This window comes from Neoarius graeffei, chromosome 6 (genome assembly GCF_027579695.1).
Source record: "Neoarius graeffei isolate fNeoGra1 chromosome 6, fNeoGra1.pri, whole genome shotgun sequence".
Classification (NCBI taxonomy): domain Eukaryota; kingdom Metazoa; phylum Chordata; class Actinopteri; order Siluriformes; family Ariidae; genus Neoarius; species Neoarius graeffei.
This window is the reverse complement of record NC_083574.1, coordinates 65,990,705-66,013,445: the sequence shown is the minus strand read 5'-3', so window position 1 is coordinate 66,013,445 and position 22,741 is coordinate 65,990,705. Positions and strand designations below refer to the sequence as shown.

The 22,741-nt window shown below is 40.5% G+C and overlaps 1 protein-coding gene across 1 annotated transcript in view; it reads right to left on the bottom strand.

Annotated features, from left to right (window-relative positions):
- Positions 1 to 22,741, bottom strand: part of napab (N-ethylmaleimide-sensitive factor attachment protein, alpha b) — an 87,459-nt gene that overhangs the window by 45,532 nt on the left and 19,186 nt on the right. Inside the window, exons 2-3 of the mRNA XM_060923996.1 lie at positions 13,557 to 13,636; positions 363 to 479 (exon numbers count right to left, since the gene is read on the bottom strand). Coding sequence (XP_060779979.1) covers positions 363 to 479; positions 13,557 to 13,636 — 197 coding nt within the window. The remainder of the gene's footprint in view (positions 1 to 362; positions 480 to 13,556; positions 13,637 to 22,741) is intronic.

Genomic DNA, 22,741 nt, shown 5'->3' with positions numbered 1-22,741 from the left:
CCCCCCCCCACTCACTTCTGTTAACTAAATTTGTTAAGTCTTTTAATTCAGCCATTTAAACATTTTAAAAAACTTTGTGCATTGTCATCTGTACAGTGTGTCCAAGTGCTCTTTGTTTTGATGTGACAACACAGGAACAGCACAGATAGTTGGAAAGCCACTATTACCAACCACATAGATTAGGATCATGTCCATTTCACTGGTTTCAGATGTCAAGACACTGGCAGGAGGGAAAAAAAAATTGGCTGTTTTTTTCTAGAATTCAGCCAGAGTATACACCCAACAGGTTATTACAGGCCAGCATACAATCAGTTGTTTGGTATTCACATTAATAAAAAGATAAAAACATAAGTAGAACAAACCTTGAGGATCAGCTTTTTTAAAGGCATTGCCAGCATCAATGAAGTTGGTTGCTGCATCATGTTTGCTCTGTATCTGCAGGTGAAGGAGTGCTGCCTGACAGAAGGCATTTCCTGCAGCTGAAAACCCCCCCCCAAAAAAAAAGTGATACTATAATGATCAATCTACATTTATGGGAAAAAGCAAGTACACACCTTCACGTCTATTTTTTTTTATTCATCAGAGGCTAAATAACAATTGTGATAACTTCAGTTGACAGCCCCCCACGACATACTCATTTTTTCCCCCTAAAAAAGGAAAATCAGTCAGAAACCAATTGGGGGAAAAAAGGAAATCAACAGTCAGAAACCAATTGGGGGAAAAAGTATACCCTTTCCTACTTCCACAATCATTGAAAGTAATTAGCTAAATTGGTGCTACTAATGGATTGCAAACAATGTGAGACACTGGTGCGTGTGTGTATGTATAATTTTATTTAATTAGACACACACACACACACACACACACACACACACACACACACAATTCCAAAAAAGTTGGGACAAAGTACAAATTGTACATAAAGGAATGCAATAATTTACAAATCTCAAAAACTGATATTGTATTCACAATAGAACATAGACAACATATCAAATGTCGAAAGTGAGACATTTTGAAATTTCATGCCAAATATTGGCTCATTTGAAATTTCATGACAGCAACACATCTCAAAAAAGTTGGGACAGGGGCAATAAGAGGCTGGAAAAGTTAAAGGTACAAAAAAGGAACAGCTGGAGGACCAAATTGCAACTCATTAGGTCAATTGGCAATAGGTCATTAACATGACTGGGTATAAAAAGAGCATCTTGGAGTGGCAGCGGCTCTCAGAAGTAAAGATGGGAAGAGGATCACCAATCCCCCTAATTCTGCACCAACAAATAGTGGAGCAATATCAGAAAGGAGTTCGACAGTGTAAAATTGCAAAGAGTGTGAACATATCATCATCTACAGTGCACATCATCAAAAGATTCAGAGAATCTGGAAGAATCTCTGTGCGTAAGGGTCAAGGCCTGAAAATCATACTGGGTGCCCATGATCTTCGGGCCCTTAGACGGCACTGCATCACATACAGGCATGCTTCTGTATTGGAAATCACAAAATGGGCTCAGGAATATTTCCAGAGAACATTATCTGTGAACACAATTCACTGTGCCATCCGCTGTTGCCAGCTAAAACTCCATAGTTCAAAGAAGAAGCCGTATCTAAACATGATCCAGAAGCGCAAACGTCTTCTCTGGGCCAAGGCTCATTTAAAATGGACTGTGGCAAAGTGGAAAACTGTTCTGTGGTCAGACAAATCAAAATTTGAAGTTCTTTATGGAAATCAGGGACGCCGTGTCATTCGGACTAAAGAGGAGAAGGACGACCCAAGTTGTTATGAGCGCTCAGTTCAGAAGCCTGCATCTCTGATGGTATGGGGTTGCATTAGTGCATGTGGCATGGGCAGCTTACACATCTGGAAAGACACCATCAATGCTGAAAGGTATATCCAGGTTCTAGAGCAACATATGCTCCCATCCAGACGACGTCTCTTTCAGGGAAGACCTTGCATTTTCCAACATGACAAGGCCAAACCACATACTGCATCAATTACAGCATCATGGCTGCGTAGAAGAAGGGTCCGGGTACTGAACTGGCCAGCCTGCAGTCCAGATCTTTCACCCATAGAAAACATTTGGCGCATCATAAAACGGAAGATACGACAAAAAAGACCCAAGACAGTTGCGCAACTAGAATCCTACATTAGACAAGAATGGGTTAACATTCCTATCCCTAAACTTGAGCAACTTGTCTCCTCAGTCCCCAAACGTTTACAGACTGTTGTAAAGAGAAAAGGGGATGTATCACAGCGGTAAACATGGCCTTGTCCCAACTTTGAGATTTGTTGTCATGAAATTTAAAATCACCTAATTTCTCTCTTTAAATGATACATTTTCTCAGTTTAAACATTTGATATGTCATCTATGTTCTATTCTGAATAAAATATGGAATTTTGAAACTTCCATATCATTGCATTCCATTTTTATTTACAATTTGTACTTTGTCCCAACTTTTTTTTGGAATCGGGGTTGTGCGCATGCATACATACACACACACACACACACACTGGTGCTTGAAAGTTTGTGAACCCTTTGGAATTTTCTATATTTCTGCATAAATATGACCTAAAAACACCATTAGATTTTCACACAAGTCCTAAAAGTAGATAAAGAGAACCCACTTCAACAAATGAGACAAAAATATTATACTTGGTCATTTATTTACTGAGGAAAATGATCCAATATTACATATCTGAGAGTGGCTAAAGTATGTGAACCTCTAGAATTAGCAGTTAATTTGAAGGTGAAATTAGAGTCAGTTGTTTTCAAATCAATGGGATGACAAGCAGGTGCGAGTGGGCACCATGTTTTATTTCAAGAACAGGGATCTATCAAAGTCTGATCTTTCACAACATGTTTGTGGAAGTGCATCATGGCACGAACAAAGGAGATTTCTGAGGACCTCAGAAAAAGCATTGCTAATGCTCATCAGGCTGGAAAAGGTTACAAAACCATCTCTCAAGAGTTTGGACTCCACCAGTCAGATTGTGTACAAATGGAGGAAATTCAAGACCATTGTTACCCTCCCCAGGAGCAGTGTTGGGCACATTACTTTCAAAAAGTAATTAGTTATAGTTACTAGTTACTTTTCCCAAAAAGTAACTGAGTTAGTAACGGAGTTACTTTGTCATAAAAGTAACTAATTACCAGGGAAATTAATTATTCCGTTACATTTTGTGTCCCCCCCCCCCCCCCCCCCAAAAAAAAATTCAATTAGTGTAATCATAATAAAAGTAAATGTTAAATGTGTTTAATGACTGAAATGGACACTTAACAGAACCAGTTAGTAACGTTATCTACACTACATTAATATTTTTGTGGGACAATGTGAGATAAGAGTGGAGATAAGTAGTGCAGTAGGCGGAGGCTACCTACGTATGTTGTCCAAAGCGACTCTGATTGGCTGACTATGCCGTTGTCTCGCGTCTCCCCACCCCACACTAAAGCAGAGTAAAGAAAGGCTGAACGAGCAGCATGCCAGATGAAAACAGCTTTAATAAAGTAACGCAGAGCATTTTATTGTAAGTAACGGGAACGGCGTTATAACGATGTAAAAAGTAATTAGTTAGATTACTCGTTACTAAAAAAAGTAACGCCGTTAGTAACGCCGTTTATTTCTAACGCCGTTATTACCATCACTGCCCAGGAGTGGTCGACCAACATGGATCACTCCAAGAGCAAGGCGTGTAGTCGTCAGCGAGGTCACAAAAGACCCCAGGGTAACTTCTAAGCAACTGAAGGCCTTGCTCACATTAACCAATGTTCATGAGTCCACCATCAGGAGAACACTGAACAACAATGGTGTGCATGGCAAGGTTGCAAGGAGAAAGCCACTGCTCTCCAAAAAGAACATTGCTGCTCGTCTGCAGTTTGCTAAAAAGACACGTGGACAAGCCAGAAGGCTATTGGAAAAATGTATTGTGGATGGATGAGACCAAAATAGAACTTTTTGGTTTAAATGAGAAGCGTTATGTTTGGAGAAAGGAAAACACTGCATTCCAGCATGAGAACCTTATCCCATCTGTGAAACCTGGTGGTGGTGGTATCATGGTTTGGGCCTGTTTTGCTGCATCTGGGCCAGGACGACTTGCCATCATTGATGGAACAATGAATTCTGAATTATACCAGCAAATTCTAAAGGAAAATGTCAGGACATCTGTCCATGAACTAAATCTCAAGAGAAGGTGTGTCATGCAGCAAGACAACGACCCTAAACACACAAGTCGTTCTACCAAAGAATGGTTAAAGAAGAATAAAAGTTCATGTTTTGGAATAGCCAAGTCAAAGTCCTGATCTTAATCCAAACGAAATGTTGTGGAAGGACCTGAAGTGAGCAGTTCATGTGAGGAAACCCACCAACATCCCAGAGTTGAAGCTGTTCTGTACAGTGGAATGGGCTAGAATTCCTCCAAGCCGGTGTGCAGGACTGATCAACAGTTACCGGAAATGTTTAGTTGCAGTTATTGGTGTACAAGGGGTTCACACCAGAAACTGAAAGCAAAGGTTCACATACTTTTGCCACTCACAGATATGTAACACTGGCTCATTTTCCTCAATAAATAAAATGACCAAGTATAATATTTTTGTCTCATTTGTTTAACTGGGTTCTCTTTATCTACTTTTAGGACTTGTGTGAAAATCTGATGTTTTAGGTCATATTTATGCAGAAATATAGAAAATTCTAAAGGGTTCACCAACTTTCAAGCACCACTGTATATACACATTTTATATATTATATGCATACACAAAAGCTGAGGGTGGCTATTTTGGTCTTTTCCCAAACCCTATCAAAGTGGCTATACCTCCCAACAATTTGCATTTGTCAAACACTATGGCAGCAGAGAGAAGTTACCAGCTGTCGTTAATCATGATCACTAACAGGAAGTTTCAAGATTCAAGAGAACTGTCAATACATCCATATACAAGTATACAATGCACTGAAATATCATTTTCCCTCAGGCTCCCCATGGTGCACTAATACAGAAGAGAGATTACAAAATAGGTTGGATAGATAAATAAAATAGCACCATCTAAGACGGCATTTAATTGTCTAAAACATAACTATCCAAGTACAAACAACAAATGACAAGACAAAGAGGCACTGTGCATGCAAAGGGTCATTTAAGTGCAAAAAATACAAAAGAGAATGCAGTTCAGTTTGAAGAGTTCAGGTTTTACCAGGATATTACAACAAGACAAGATGAGTGCAAAGTGAGCATTGTGCACGTATGTACAAATGGGTAGTGTAGTGCAAATGGTTTAGAAATGGATGAGAAAACTGTAATTTCAGTTTGAACCATCAGTTCTTCAAGGGTAACCGTGATATGAGGACTGACTGCCTGGGGGAAGAAGCTGTTGCAGCATGAGGCAGTGACAGTTGGGATGCTCAGATTAGAGGTCTGCGCGTGTCGGATTTTTCAGTCCCGCTCCCGCCCGCACCCGCATTGTGCAGTCCCACTCCCGCCCGCAAAGAATTATGATTTTCAGTCCCGTTCCCACCCGCGCCCACAAAGAATTATGATTTTCAGTCCCGCTCCCGCCTGCCATATTTTGTCCCGCTCCCGCCCGCAAATAACGCATGATGCAGACGTTCGCGTTATTTCTCAGGAAAGTTCTTGTCTTGACACAGCGTGATGGTGCCCCGCCCCCTACTTTGAGTGGATTTGAGCATAAATATCTACAGCTCACGTTCACGTTTGTTATTATTTACCTTGTTTCTGAATTCAGCATGTAGTGTCTCTAGTAATAATAATTAGTGCTGTCAAGCGATTAAAATATTTAATAGCGAATCGCACATTTTTGTCACATGAGAAACCATTGTAATTCTCTCATCAGCATAAAGTGAATGGGCTTGCTTTGTACCAATGTTCTTGTTTTTTTTTTTTTTTATTGCAAAGCAGAGCTAGCAAGAGAACCATGAGTGAACAACTCTAATCAGAGAGACAGGTTACACAGTGACGGTAGGCTTGACTCAATGCTATCCCAGAAATCCTTCCTGTAATATGCAAATTTGGCCGCCTCTGATTGGACAGCCAAATTTGCATATTACAGGAAGAATTTCTGGGATAGCATTGAGTCAAGCCTACCGTCACTGTGTAACCTGTCTCTCTGATTAGAGTTGTAGACTAACTCAAGCAGTAAAATCACTTCACTCATGGCTCTCTTGCTAGCTGGGTGTGAACGGCGAGTCAGAGTGATCAAAGGATTTCCCGTTAGGGTGATCAATGGCAAATTTAAGATGCCATTCGTCACTCAATCTGGCAATCTGACTCTCTCTGCAAATTTAGGCATCTTAAAATGTTTTTATTAATGCCAAATAAAATATCCAGCACAAATTATATATGATAGACAAATTAATAATTTATAAATTTTATTTCAAACACGTTTTTAGTTAGCGGGACTGCAGCTTATCACCACTCCTGCCTGCGCCGCATATGTGCACTTCCGGTCCCGCCCGCAATGAGCTTTCAAAATTTGTCCCGCGCCGCACTGCTTTGCGGCGGGTCCCGCGAGTCCCGCGGGACTCCCGCGGGAGTGCAGGGCTCTAGCTCAGATACCGTCTGCCAGATGGCAGGACAGAGAACAGTGCATGTGATGGGTGGGACTTGTTCTCTCCTATGCTGTTGGCACGGTGGACAATGTGCTTCTTGTAGAGTTGGGAGATGGGTGGAAGAGAGACCCCAATGATTCCTGCTGCTGTCCTCACCATCCACTGCAGGGACTTTCGTTCAGCCATGTTGCAGCTCCCCAACCAGACAGTGATGCAACAGCAAAGAACACCCAATGGTCCCTTGGTCGAAGGATATGAGGGACGGGAGGAGGGAATCTGGCCTTCAGCTTTCACACAAAATGTAGAAGCTGTTGAGCTTTCTTGGTGATGGCAGTGGTGTTCAGGGTGCAGGAGAGGTTGTCTTCCATGTGTATTCCCAGGAACTTCACACTGCTGATTGTTTCAACAGTAAAGCCATTGATGTGCAGTGGGGAGTGAGCAGCAGGATTCTGCCTGAAGTCAACAACCATCTCTTTAGTCTTCTAAACATTAGGAGTCAAGTTGTTGTCCTGACACCATTCCGCCAGGTGTTTGACCTCTGGTCTGTATGCAGACTCATCATTGCTGCTGAGGAGACCCACTACTGGGTCTGAAAACTTGATGTAATCTGTCTGAAAACTTGATGTAATCTGAGCTGTGTTGGGCAGCACAGTTATGCTTTGGCAGAATAATCAGCAGTAGACTGAGCATACAGTCCTGGGGCGCACCTGTGCTTTGTCTGAGGACCCCGGAGGTGTTGTATCCTATAGAGACCAACTGGGGCCCGTCAGGACGTCAAGGATCCAACTATAAAGCAAGGTGTTCATGCCAGAGTTCTGCCTGTGGCAGTTGTGTTTTCAGGTGCCTCAATATCAGCCTCTCAAAGCACTTCATGATGACGGACTTGGGTACTACAGGCTGATGGCCATCGAGACAGGACATGGTAGACTTCATTGGCACCAGGATGATTGTGGTTTGGAAGCATGCAGGTACCTCAGCTATACTCAGGGATATGTTAAAGATATTTGAAGATGTCTGCAAGCTGATCAGCACGTTCCCTGAGCACTCAGCCAGGCATGTTGTCAGGGTCTGCTGTGTTCAATGGATTCACTCTGCAGAGTCTTCCTGATGTCAGCAGCAGAAAGATGGTGTACCTGGTCTTTTGATGGTGGTGGGTGTTACCCTCATTGCTGGTTCCATAGTGTGTCCCAAAACATGCCAAGAAGTCATTCAGCACATTTGGAAGGGAAGGTTCACTGCTGCAGGCCTAACATGTTGGCTTGTAGTCTGTGAGTGTTTGAATGCCCTGCCACAGGCACAGAGTGTCGTTCCAGTCCATGAAGTGACTGGTCATCTCTGCATATGCACACTTTGCCTCTTTGATAGCCCATGACAACCAAAGTGTAAGCGCCTCTGTCTTTGAATTTGAAGGCAGAATCCTTGATTTTCACCAGGGTGTGTAGTTCTGCCGAGAACTAGGGTTTATGGTTTGCCCAGGAAATAACAGTTTTGTAGAGAGTGACATCCTCCATACACCTGGAGGAGTATATTGCCTCAGTGACTGGCAACATTAGTTGCCAGTCACTGAGGCAGTATACTCCTCCAGGTCCACTGAAAAATGTTCACTGGTGGCAGCTTCCACCAATGAACATGTTCCAGTCTGTACAGTCAACACAGTCTTGTGGTGCAGTTCAGAGGACTTGGCAAGTTAAGATATTTTTGAATTTTCAGCACTACTGAATTAATAATCCAAGTGGGTGTATGTATAATTTTGAGCCTGTCTGTATAATTTTGACCGTGCTGATTTCAGGAAACCAAAAATAAATCAAATCTTTTTGCACCAAACTCACTTTTTTTTTTATTAAAGGTGTTGTACAATCCTTCTTCCCCAGAAAAAGAACAGTTCAAAGAAAATCACTGAAAGCCCAATATTGCCATGACATTCATGTCCCTAAGTGCATGTAAACTTCTGACCTCCAACCATTCATCCACACACACAGTCAGGACCATAAGTATTTGGACAACAGTATTATTTTAATTTTGCCTCTGTGCACTATCACAGTGAATTTGAAATGAAGCCATCAGGATGTGCTTGAAGTATAAACTTTTCGCTTTAATTCAAGGGTTTTAACAAAAATAATGCTTTGTTTGGGAATTACAGCCATTTTTACATTATCCCTCCATTTTTACAGACTCAAAAGCAATTAGACAAACTAACAATTATAAATATAAGAATCGTTTTTAATAATTGAATGCAATTCCTTTGCAGTCAAAGATCGCCTGACGTCTAGAACTCATTGACAACTAATGGGCTTCCTCCCTTGAGATGTTTGCCAGGCCTTTTGTACAGCTGCCTTCAGTTGCTGCTTGTTTGTGGGTCTTTCCTCCTTCAGTTTTGTCTTCAGTAAGTGAAAATCATGCTCAAGTAGGTTGACTGACTCAGCCATTTAAAAGGTGTACATAATGCCTCTAAACCCCCACTTTTTTTCCTTGTACAAAGCAACAATCATTATGTTGATTGACCATGTGTTTTCGAACCATAGCTGATCCAAAAGGTCATAAATTGATGGAAAGATCAAGATGATTAGCCAATTTTCACGGAATCTGCCGAGACTCATCCGGAAGATCCCGAAGGGGTGTATGACATCACACATGTAACAATCCATGTATCAATTTTGTTCATGTGCGCAGCAGTGGTTAGACCAGTCTCGATATGGAATCACATTTTGGAGAGAATTCTGACAGTGATTGGGATTCTTATATGTCGGATGAAAAGGCAGAAGATTATCAAGGATATTCCGGAGTAAACGGTTATCTTTTCAAGCCCCCAAGACAAGAAACTACTAGTTCATGACAGTCTTCCTCTGTAGCGTGTGAGATGGAGAAAGATGTGAAGAATGTGGTGGTTACCTTTTATCATGTTTTCCTGAACAAAACTAAAACATTAGAGTCTCGTAATATTGCAATCTGAGAGCACTGAACACGTTTCAGTTAATAATTGATTGCGCGCGTGCATTTTTCTTCCTGTTAAAGTGCATCAGATAGGATAAAATTGGATGTCACAAGCGTGTAAACATTGCTCATAATCCTGCATCTGGTGCAATGTGTGAGATAATGGGGGAAATCGACAAACTGTCCAAATGTCAGATCAGTGTTTTGCTCCAATAATTCCCATGTGGTCGTTCTGGTGGTGGTGAACACTTGATGAATCAGATTTATTAGTAGTAGATGAGACAATCTGCCTGCTTCGTTTGCACAAACCTCACCCACTGTCGCTTTAGATTGTGTTTTTTTTTTTTCTTGGAAATTCGTAAACTGAATGTCCTGTTGTATATGAATTTGAACATCCAAACACAACTTGGTGCTTTCCCATCGTTATTTCTGTAAGATTCCAACAACAATATCCAATCTCTGAGTAAACAAGCATGAAATCAGATGAACCAAAATGACCCAGATAACCGGGGTTCCACGTGTGACATCATGCGAAATTTGCCCTGAGGCAAGGCTGCCTTCTTCCAGGATCCAGATGCCGTGATTTATCAATAGTTTTGTGCTTGATAAAATAATTTTTTTTTTTTTCACGGTCCGATTTCCATCAAATCGTGTACTCTGATTGGCTTGCGAGCAGTCCGGAATCCTACTATCCGGACCCCGGTTACGGACTTTTGGTAACTCGCTCGTTCACAACAAACATGGTAGCAATTTTTTGTCAATATTTATTTTCACATTTCTCAGTATAATAGCATTAATTTTACAGCATGGATAGCGATAACGACAGTGTTCACAGCGAAAGCGAGTTTTACTACCCTGATGAAGACGAAATAAAACAAAACATTTCAGGAGAAAGCCGAAAACATCTAACTGCTGCCAACGCCGAGCAAATCCAGCAGTTTATTGAGGAGCAAAGGGCAGAAAATACAACAAAAAAGATGACCTACGACCTCAATGTCTTTGGGAAGTTCTGTCGAAACTCAAATGAAGGTCGAAAGGGGGAAGACATACCTGGCAAAGAACTAAACATGTTGCTGTGCAACTTTTTCCATGTCCGCAACAAAGAAAAATGGTGATGTGTATGAGCCGTCCTCGCTCACGTCTTTCCAGAAAAGTATCCAGCCCTATCTGAAATACGGTTTCCCTTTCGGGCGCTCTCATTTTCTGTTAGAACTTGGTAAAGAAAAAAATATAATTTTTTTTTACCAGCTTAAGGTCGGTCCGTATCGTGAAATACCGTGACCTTGGCCTTGAAAATACTGACCTCGGCCCAGAGGCCTCGGTCAGTATTTTCAAGACCTCGGTCACGGCATTTCATGATACGGACCTCCCAGCTGGTAAATAATATTTATTTTCCCCCCTACTTTATTAATTCATTTTTGGTTGTTACTAATGTATATTAATTAAAAAAAAACATTACAAAAAGGCATTATATACACTTTAAAAACACGCCATTTCTTGCCTGAAGAAGCTCTTGGGTTGCTTTCGTGCTATATTTTGGGTCATTATACAACCTCGATTCCAAAAAAGTTGGGACAAAGTACAAATTGTAAATAAAAACGGAATGCAATGATGTGGAAGATTCAAAATTCCATATTTTATTCAGAATTGAACATAGATGACATATCAAATGTTTAAACTGAGAAAATGTATCATTTAAAGAGAAAAATTAGGTGATTTTAAATTTCATGACAACACCACATCTCAAAAAAGTTGGGACAAGGCCATGTTTACCACTGTGAGATATCCCCTTTTCTCTTTACAATAGTCTGTAAACGTCTGGGGACTGAGGAGACAAGTTGCTCAAGTTTAGGGATAGGAATGTTAACCCATTCTTGTCTAATGTAGGATTCTAGTTGCTCAACTGTCTTAGGTCTTTTTTGTCGTATCTTTTGTTTTATGATGCGCCAAATGTTTTCTATGGGTGAAAGATCTGGACTGCAGGCTGGCCAGTTCAGTACCCGGACCCTTCTTCTACACAGCCATGATGCTGTAATTGATGCAGTATGTGGTTTGGCCTTGTCATGTTGGAAAATGCAAGGTCTTCCCTGAAAGAGACATCGTCTGGATGGGAGCATATGCTGCTCTAGAACCTGGATATACCTTTCAGCATTGATGGTGTCTTTCCAGATGTGTAAGCTGCCCATGCCACACGCACTAATGCAACCCCATACCATCAGAGATGCAGGCTTCTGAACTGAGCGCTGATAACAACTTGGGTCATCCTTCTCCTCTTTAGTCCGAATGACATGGCGTACCTGATTTCCATAAAGAACTTCAAATTTTGATTCGTCTGACCACAGAACAGTTTTCCACTTTGCCACAGTCCATTTTAAATGAGCCTTGGCCCAGAGAAGACGTCTGCGCTTCTGGATCGTGTTTAGATATGGCTTCTTCTTTGAACTATAGAGTTTTAGCTGGTAATGGCAGATGGCACAGTGAATTGTGTTCACAGATAATGTTCTCTGGAAATATTCCTGAGCCCATTTTGTGATTTCCAATACAGAAGCATGCCTGTATGTGATGCAGTGCTGTCTAAGGGCCCGAAGATCACGGGCATCCAGTATGGTTTTCTGGCCTTGACCCTTACGCACAGAGATTCTTCCAGATTCTCTGAATCTTTTGATATTATGCACTGTAGATGATGATATGTTCAAACGCTTTGCAATTTTACACTGTCGAACTCCTTTCTGATATTGCTCCACTATTTGTCGGTGCAGAATTAGGGGGATTGGTGATCCTCTTCCCATCTTTACTTCTGAGAGCCGCTGCCACTCCAAGATGCTCTTTTTATAACCAGTCATGTTAATGACCTATTGCCAATTGACCTAATGAGTTGCAATTTGGTCCTCCAGCTGTTCCTTTTTTGTACCTTTAACTTTTCCAGCCTCTTATTGCCCCGTCCCAACTTTTTTGAGATGTGTTGCTGTCAGGAAATTTCAAATGAGCCAATATTTGGCATGAAATTTCAAAATGTCTCACTTTCGACATTTGATATGTTGTCTATGTTCTATTGTGAAAACAATATCAGTTTTTGAGATTTGTAAATTATTGCATTCCGTTTTTATTTACAATTTGTACTTTGTCCCAGCTTTTTTGTAATCGGGGTTGTACATGTGATATGCCATTCTATCAGTTCTGCAGGATTTGACCGAATCTGAACAGATAGTACAGCTGTATAGACTTCAGAATTCATCCTGCTACTTATATCACCAGTGACATCAAACACCCGTGACCCAGTTCCATTGGCACCCATACACACCCATGTCCACCAGAGCTTTCTCTAAACTTCTCTTTCTACCGTTCTGGTACAAGCTAATCTTCACTAGAAAGCCTGCCCAGTTCTGAAACAAGATTCTGTGGACATAAGAAAAAGTCTATCCTGGTCTCTCTGTTCGAGTTTTACCAGTGGTTGGTATTTTGAGGTATACCCTCTGTATTTACATTCATGAAGGTGTCTGGATTGTAGGGGTTTTTCTTTCCATGTTTGTTGTCTTCCAGGCCTTTCGGTTTTTCCTGAGCTCACAAGTGCATTTGGCCATTCCTAAATTTTCTGTCATCTCTCTGATACATCAGTTTTGTACTTTCAGCCCAATTATGACATCCTTAACTTTCAACACCTCTTTGCACTGCATTTTGAGAGCTACCAAACAAATTCAAAATTTGGAATCAACGCCAGACCTTTTTTCTTTCCTTGTCATGAAATAATGAGAAAAGAGGCCATAATTGCTGATGAAACTGTTCATCAGTCAATTGCTCAATTACTTCTGAGCCTGTGAAAATAGAGAAACTAAGTAAAAAGTGACCAATTCTTAATGTGAAATTTTTGATAGATATATTACAATCACATCTTGATCGCATCATTTCAAATCAGTTGTGGTGGTGATCAGAGGCAAAATTGGGAAAATTGTGTTACTGTCCAAATACTAATGGACCCGACTATAATCCTCTTGCTAAAGAAAATTCAAACAAACTGTGCTACAAAGCCAAGCAAGTTAAATTATTTGCATACGAATGTGGTCAGTTTTAGCCATTACCACTCCAGTTCTTTGCCATCTTGAACATGTTGGCTGCTCTCCCATACATGTCACATGCTTCCTCCATCTTTGAAGAACCCCTGAGGAAACAAAAAGCAGATCATTAACTCACAGCATGGTGATTTCATAGTTTCCTCATTAGCCATTTACTCAGAGGGTGAAGGAGCTAATAATATCGATCATTGTTACGAAAGGTAGGTTACAGGGCGGATATTTTCATAATCAAAAACAGGATTGGACAATGCAGTGTTCACAAGTGCTGAAAATAGATGTTTAGTACGTCAGAGAAAGCTATAACTTGTGTAACTAGGGAGATGTATGGCACTGTTTAAAGGGGAACTGAAGGCAAATTTATCAAAATTCTCATTTTATTAAATATAGGAATGCATTTTGATCGCTATTTTGTCACTGCTATAGCAAGTTATGAGTGTTTGAAATATGCCATGTAATACATTAGTCCATACGTCAAAGCAATGGCCATAAACGAGATTCACTGAGACCTGTGTGAGACTTTGTAGGACAGAAGTAAAACATACAGCGGAAATCAAACACTGTCCTAAATCGCTCACTTGTTCACAACTCCCTACTCTATATAGGGAATTACTATACAGAAGACTATAGTGAGCTCATTGGTAAAACGAAAACGCTTTCGGACACTAGTCCGTCATGCTGGTATTTACATCATTACTGTCGCACAATTAAAACATGCCAGATCAGTCAGCTGGTGGGTTTTCAAAATAAACAAAACATGCATGCATTTTTGTGATAAATACATATTATACTGAGTGTATTTCCCACATTAATCAATGCAAAGTACCTGCATCTTTCAGTTCTTTTAAATCAAGGCTGAATACTTTCTTCTTTGCCGCTGCCTTTTATTAAATCAAATTTGAGACTTTTAATTTGATTTCTTTCAGCGCGACCGCAATGCATGATGTGATATTGCTTTGGTTAGTGACCATCGGTTGTACACTACTTTTCGTGATGCGTTGTTGGACACTGAGTGCACTATATAGGGTGTAAATAATCCTCACTAAGGTTTCGGACAGCACTACAACATGGCGTCCTCACTATATAGTGAGTAGTGAGCGATTTCAGACACAGGGAAAGTGACCAACATTGTCAAAAGATGTGCATGCCCTCTTTCGAATGCTGATGTAATCAAGCTGGAAGTTTTGTTTGTTTTGACAGCAATCAGGAAAGTATGAAAAAAAGTAGGCAGTAATCATCATTTAAACTTGTTTTTGTGCAATATTTCATTTGGAAAACAGTTTCCAAAATGGTGGCGCTGACACTTGACGTTTCGAAGTCTTGTCCAAGTCGCGTGAAGATCGCGCGGATAAGCGACGCCTGCCGTGGACCAAATGAACTACATTCAACATGGCTAAAAACCGAATAGGCCGATAAGTATACTATTTCACTGTAATTAGTTGCCAATACGAGTCGCAATATAAAAGGTTTCTAAAACGTAATTGAACAACACATTAAGAAATAAAGCAAGTTTAAAAATGACTTCAGGTTTCCCTTTACGTAATTGTTAAATGTTTGTGCAACATTGTAACATGTGCTAACTAACCAGCTCACTGTCGAAGCAAGGAAATTAAAGGGGCCGACACCCTTTCCAGAATCCAATTTATTGTTTTTGTTTTGAAAGCACACAACAGCTACTCCGCTAGTTTTCTGTGCATCAAAACGTCTGCAAAAATTCACCGCCAGTGATCCCTTCAAGATCCATCTGGAATTTTTTCCTTCATCTACATGTCATGTCATACATTAATTTTTTTTAAACAGAACATGCCCGATTTTCTTTCCTTTGTGGTTACCTGCAAGACAGCCAAAGCTGGTGCTGGTCCATTACGATGGAATAACAAACAGAATGCATTGTGCAGAAGTTAAAATAACCACTTTGACAAAATCTCTCCAATTTCACATTACAATTTGTGATCTATGGCTGAGGAGATCACTGGATTATTTTTTAAAAAACAGTGGAATATTCATGGATGCAAAATGTGGTGATTCGCTACTTAGCACAGAGGCTTCTGAGAAGGGTGATTCAGCCACTTTAGCATCCTGTGGAAATACCTTACACTACTGGTTTTCGGGTTTAGACCAGGGGTATTCAAACTCGCCCTCTCCCTGGACCATATCAGTATTTAGGAGGCCCTGAATGGCCATAAACATGCGCACGCACACAGAATAAATATATATCATGTAACGATATACTGTGCGACGATCATATTACAAATTTATGATGCTGCGTCATCTTATTTTTTCCCCCAACAGTAACTGCATTGTTGAGACAGCAAAGGGCACAATAACATGCAATAGCAGGAACAGGTGTGACTTCATCCTAGGTGAAAGAAACAGCTCTAATGGAAAAGAGCTGTTCTGCAACCAACCATACAAATAGATTCACGAGAAATCTGAGCACTCTTTACAGACTGCCAAAAACTAAACAGAACAGAAGAAAAATGTAGGTAGAGGTAACATGTCCATAAAAGTTTATTTAAAAAAAGGCCCCATTTGTTAACATTTTTAATAAAGGCGTTTTCCCCTCCATTCTTCTCTGTCTCCACCTTTTCTCGACTTCTACATGGGGTCGGCGTTTCTGACAAGTCTCCTCCACTCACTCCTATGCTGCAATTCTTCCCCTGTGAGTCCTTTTCTTCTTAGATCTTCCCTCACACTGTCCATCCATCTTCTTTTTGGTCTTCCACGATTTCGTGCTCCCTGCACTTCCATCTCCATCACCCTCCTTCCAATGTGCTCCTCCTCCCTTCTCATTACATGAGGCCATCCTTAAAAAAAAAATCCGTTTCCTGTCCACCGGGTGAGCAAAAAAATTCAGTAGGGAGGGAGGGATTTTTTTTTATTTTATTAATTTTTTTAAATGGATGGATAAGAAATCGCAATGCTGTGTTTGCTTTTTCTTTCAGTACTTTATTACAAAAGCAGACACATTTAATAAAATGACAGTTTAATCAACTGAAACTTGTACAAAAACTTTAAGTTAGCATTTTAAATGCTGACTGCAACATTCGCAAAACTTTTACAAAAGGTACTTAAAATGTCCGACACACGGACTTTTTGTAGTTCTAAATCGACCGTTAGGCCTAGTTCGGATGAAATTACACTATTAAAATGATCACTGAATGATTTGTTTTTCTGAATCTTTACTATTTTGTTGTTCGCTAGAATACCATTTTGCGATTTCACACTTAAGCAAATGTTTGAAAACTCCGGATCTCCTTCCTTCATGGTGGCTGCCATTTTTTTGTGCCGCATGGCGCATGCGCAGAGCTGATTCAACAGGGCTTTCCACAAGCGCCGGCTGCCGGCCATACAGCCGACTACACAATTAAGTCCAGCCGGCTACTTTAATGACTATTATTTTTGTAGCCCACAGGCTCTAAATATTAATTTTCGATTTTAATAAAATTAAATGTTTATCTAACGGACTGACAATGTCAAACTGAACCGCACTCATTTAAGTTGTGATTCGCGCTGCTTGTACCGATAATAACCACAAATTCCCCGCTGACTTCGTTGATCAAGGGAAAGTAACTCATCTGCGGCCCCGACATGCGGTGTGTGCGCGCGCACTCGGCGGAGGCAGTAGTGTGTCGGGGCCGTCGGAGGGAAAAGAAGCAGAGATAACGCTTATTTTGTCTCTGGTAAACCAGTCTTCTCTCGTTCAATTACGTGCTGGCATCAAAAGACACCGTTGGTTGTAAATGAAACCAAACTGAATCGTTGGAGTGTATTTTCATACACAAATGGAGAAATGTTCGCTGAGTGTTTGTGTAGCCACCACTGCAGACCATCGTCGTTGTTAATTCATAGCATGCTCAGCTGCGTGAATGTGTCATGCACCGAAAATAAGAGATTTACAAGCCAGGAACGCCTCATGATGCAATACGCAAGAAAAGAAAGATGATTTACTGCCATTTTACTTTGTATTTGAGTAAAGTGAATAAATAAATGGTCTGTGGAAAATACATTTAATCCTGGGAACTGCGTGCACAGGAGTTTATTATTAGTGATGCAGTGCGATGCATTGCAAACTATCGACTCCCATATAGGGAGCAAAGCACAGCAAACTCTTGTTCTTACGTTTTTCATCTTCTGTACAAATTTCGATTTCGAATAACCCAATAACCATACATTGCACACAGACAAACAATACATCAAAACGTGCGGCTCGATCAGACTCGCTATGCTATTACTTTGTTCAGCATTCTAAGATTTTTTAAATCACACAATTTCCCATTCATTTTCTATGGAATTAATTGAAAAAAATCGCACATTTTCAATGTTTTTCAAACATCCGCTGCTCTGGCATGCTTTCACCTAGAGACATGATTCAAACTTTAAAACGTAGACAAACTTCTCCTGTGTGGATCTGGCATTCAACTTTTTTGCTAGGTTGTATACTTTTTGATCAGTCACAGATCAAACACCATGATCAATTCTGAAGAAAATCAGGCTTTATAATGGGTGTCTATGGCGTTACACTTCAGTGGAGCTCGTTAAGTTAGAGTGTAGAGAGCTTGAAAAAGTAGCTCAAACTTTCTCATTTAAACTGTGTTTTCAGCCACAAATTTCACTCTACACACAATTTTCTCAAAAGTAGAAGCCACACTTGTCTTGATTCACACAATGTGTCTACCTGAGCGATAGGATTTACAGTTTTTGAATGAGAAGCCTGAAAGTGAGGAGAGGACAGGCGCACTGCCCCATTCACTCCCATTATAAACCTGGCTGTGCTCTGACTGCAAAATCAGAAATGTCACGTCACTTGTTTTTAACTCGCTCTATTGTCCACATTTTTTACACTAGGGACAAAAGAATTACATCAATGTGTTCATGGGAGCCTTGTAGCGCTAAATGTGAAATAATTTTGTGAATAGCTCCTTTCGTTTCCGTGTAAATCAGCGTTGTTCGAGGAGAGGGAACTCTGAGAAAAAGCGCTCTTTGCTTGTCATATTGTATCTCTTCCCTGCACCTGAGCACCGTTACCAAGGCGACGAGCTCCACTCAGGGAGCAGAGAGGGGAGGGGCTGCTCTCTTTCTCTCAAACACACACAGGCTCAGAGCATCGGAGCGTCATAGCCTGCGATACGCGCCCTGCAGCACTCTCACCATTTCACACAGGGGAATTGTTGTCTACTTATTTGTCATGGCTGGCTAGTATGAGCCTTAGTGGAAAGCCCTGGGAATGCGTAAATGTCAAGTTCGATTTTAGATTTACGAACCCGAAAAAAAAAATGCCGAAAAACCGGAGTTAAAAAAAATAATTTCACCCGCACAAATGGCACTCACCCGGCCGGTGGACCAGAAACAGAACATTTTTTAATAATGGCCTGACCATACCACTGGAGTTTCTTCTCTTGCACTTTCTTGGAAACTTCCGTCACCTTAATAGTTCCTCTTTCATTCCTGATCTTATCCATCTTCGTTACTCTACATGCCCATCTTAACATTCCCATCTCAGCCACATCCAATCTTTTCTTGCGTCTTATTTGTAGCCCATGTTTTTTCCCCCATTAATAGGTTTATATATTTTACTCCAACCTTCAGAAATGTGGCCAAATAATTCTTGCAGATTTAAAAAAAAAAAAAAGTTTTTCCACATCCTGGACATACTACACTTGGACTCCAACAACTCATGCACATACCCCTGAAATATGCCCACTTTTCAAAATTTTTTATTTTTCATATTCTTCCATTTCTTATTCTATGTACAGGTAGTCGTCGACTTGCGACTGCGTTTGGTTACGACTGACCGGTCATAAACCAATCTGGTCGTAAGTCGGCCTATGTTAAATGAACGCAAGTATATTGTGATGTGTAATGATAATCATCTTAAAGTCTCATTTTATCAACATTTTATTTCATTACCGTGGCTCATTATTTGGTTTAAAGTCAAACACTGCATACTCAGGGGTGAAAGTAACTTATTTCTTGCCGGTATATTATTTTGAGCCATAGTGCGCGCACAACGCGCACCGAAAAATACACCTAATTATTTATTATTGTCTACTTATCAAGCATTCACTAGGACTTCTTATCACTCAGTAGTACTAGTATAGTACTTTATCACACTATCACTCTCATCCACCTGTATCAGTTTTTGATCATAAATAAATTGCAAACACGTCATTTCAACAACACAATCGTTTTAATTACTTTTTTTTTAGCTGAACAGTTGAAAACCAACTTTTCATTTTGGACACAGAACAGTGTAACAGAACAGGAAAGTGAAAGTTACTTTGATTACCAGCTGCGCACGTTATAGCACGTTAAGCCGTACGCACGCTATAGCTCGCTCATTGTTTGTCCAGCCAAACACTGTACACATAATAGAAGAGGCTGGATGCAGTGTCGCCAAATTGGGCAGTTTTAAATGCATTTTGGCGGGTTTTGAACATATTTTGGGCTGGAAACCGTCAGCAGTATCTGGCAACACTGGCTGGATGCTGGGCGCTGCCGGGAGGTGGGGCGGAAACTGTCGTATGCTCAGCTGGGAAACACTTGCCAGTCATAACCAGATGGTCGTAAAGTCGATCGGTCGTAAGTCGACGACTACCTGTATACAGCTACTTTTTGTCTTTGCTAAATTCTTCTCTCTTAACTGTTCAAGCACCAATCACCAAAGCAAATTCCTTGTAAGAGCATACTTGGTGATAAACTTGATTCTGATATAACATTAAGTCTATGGCGCACAATACTGTTGATTCATTTGTCAAGGTGCGAGTTACCAGCAGCATGAGTGTATGATTTCAGAATCTGAGGCTGAAATGCACACAAACCTACGTCTGTTGCTTGTGGGCAAGTCCTGGCCATGGCTTAATTGTGTGAAATGTTATATTCGGAGGTGCGTTTATGTCAGCTGGCTTGCGAACATTATATCCACGTCCCATGAGCCAAATATCTTGCCTTGTATTTAACACAGAATGGCATTGTAACTGAGCAAGTACTATGCATGTGTGTTGCAGTAGAAGTTAGGACACCGAGCACAGACTTCCACCAAGGCCAATGCTGGGACATTAGCCGAAGTGAAACAACATTTGCCTTGCTGCGCTCCAAAATTGAATAGGTTCTTCCTTGGCCCATGCTACACTCAAGTTTCATGAAAATCAGGCCAGTAGTTTTTGCATAATCCTGCTTACAAAACAAGCCAGAACAGGGCTCAACATTAACTTTTAAACCCACTTGCCCTAGGGGTCAAGTGGGGGTTAACTTCCACTTGCCCCCAATATCATCACTTGCTCCCTATTTTGCGAGTACTATTTTTATTTATTTATTTACTTTAGAAAAAACATAGAATAGTTGTGAATTGCAACATAAAATGAAGATCACACATTGAGTTGAAGTTTGATTGATCAAGTTTATCATCAAGTTTGGTTATTGGTTACTTATTACTTGTAATGGACAATAATTTTATCCAAAATATTTTTTTCTGCCTTAGTCAATTTATTTCCATTTCACATGCATTCAGCTGTTATAAAGTTGTTTGTGTAGAACTCTCTCAGACTGTAGGTTCATTACTCAATAATGTAGAAATCATAAAACAGAAATCTATAACAAAGTTTGTATGAAGAAAATAAGGTGCCAAACCTTTAACAGTATTTTGTATGAGAATATTTATGCAACTTTGTTATATCATCCACCTCTAGGTTTAAAGAGAAAAAAGGGAAGGAAAAAAAAAAAAAAACACACACACCACACGCTACGTCATGACAGACAGGATACTGTTTGAGTTTAAAATTGTTTAGTGTGTAGGCTGTGGGTGTTTTACACAGACATGGCAACTTGTAACTGAATCAGTGCAGCCGGTCAGTCATTATTTATTTTTTTTAAACCTAGAGGTGGATGATTTTTTTTTTAAACCACACCCAGGTATATACTAGTGCATCTCAAAAAATTAGAATACCATGAAAAGTTCCTTTTTTTCATAATTTAATTCAAAAAGGTAAACCTTCATATAATCTATATTCATTACACGTAAAGTGAAATATTTAAAGCCTTTTTTGTTTTAATTTTGATTATGGCTTATAGCTCCTGAAAATCAGAAATCCCGTATCTCAAATTATTAGAATATTCCCTAAGATCAATCAAAAAAAGGATTTACAATACAGAAATGTCCAACTTCTGAAAAGTATATTAATTTATACACTCAATACTTGGTTGGAGCTCCCTTACCATGAATTACTGTATCAATGCGGTGTGGCATGGAGGTGATCAGTCTGTGGCACTGCTGAGGTGTTATTGAAGCCCAGGTTGCTTTGATAGAGGCCTTCAGCGTATCTGTATTTTTGGGTCGGGTGTTTCTCATCTTCCTCTTGACAATACCCCATAGATTCTCTATGGGGTTCAGGTCAGGCAAGTTGGCTGGCCAGTCAAACACAGTAACATCATGGTCAGCAAACCATTTGGTAGTAGTTTTGGCACTGTGGGTAGGTGCCAAGTCCTGCTGGAAAAGGAAATCAGCATCTCCAAAAAGCTCATCAGCAGATGGAACCATGATGTGCTCTAAAATCTCCTGGTAGATGGCTGTGTTGACTTTGGACTTGATAAAATACAGTGGACCAACACCAGCAGATGACATGGCATCCCAAATCATCACAGACTGTGGAAACTTCACACTGGGCTTCAAACACCTTGGATTCTGTGCCTCTCCATTCTTCCTCCAGACTCTAGAACCGTGACTTCCAAATTAAATGCAAAATGTACTTTCATCTGAAAAGAGGACTTTGGACCACTGAGCAACAGTCCATTTCTTTCTCTCCTTAGCCCAAATAAGACACTTCTGACATTGTCTCTGGCTCAGGAGTAGCTTGATATTAGGAATGTGAAAGTTGTATCCCCTTTCTTGAAGATGTCTGTTCGTGATGGGTCTTGATACACTGACACCAGCCTCAGTCCACTCCTTGTGAAGCTCTCCCAAGTTCTTGAATCAACTCTTCTTGACAATCCTCTCAAGACTGCGGCCATCCCTGTTGCTTGTGCACCTTTTCCAGCAATGACCTTTTGTGGCTTACCCTCCTTGTGGAGGGCATCAGTGATCATCTTCTGGACAACAGTCAAGTCAGCAGTCTTCCCCATGATTGTGGTTGTGTGTACTGAACTAGACGGAGAGATACACTGTGCTCATACTGTTTTACTCAAACTCGAAATGAAAT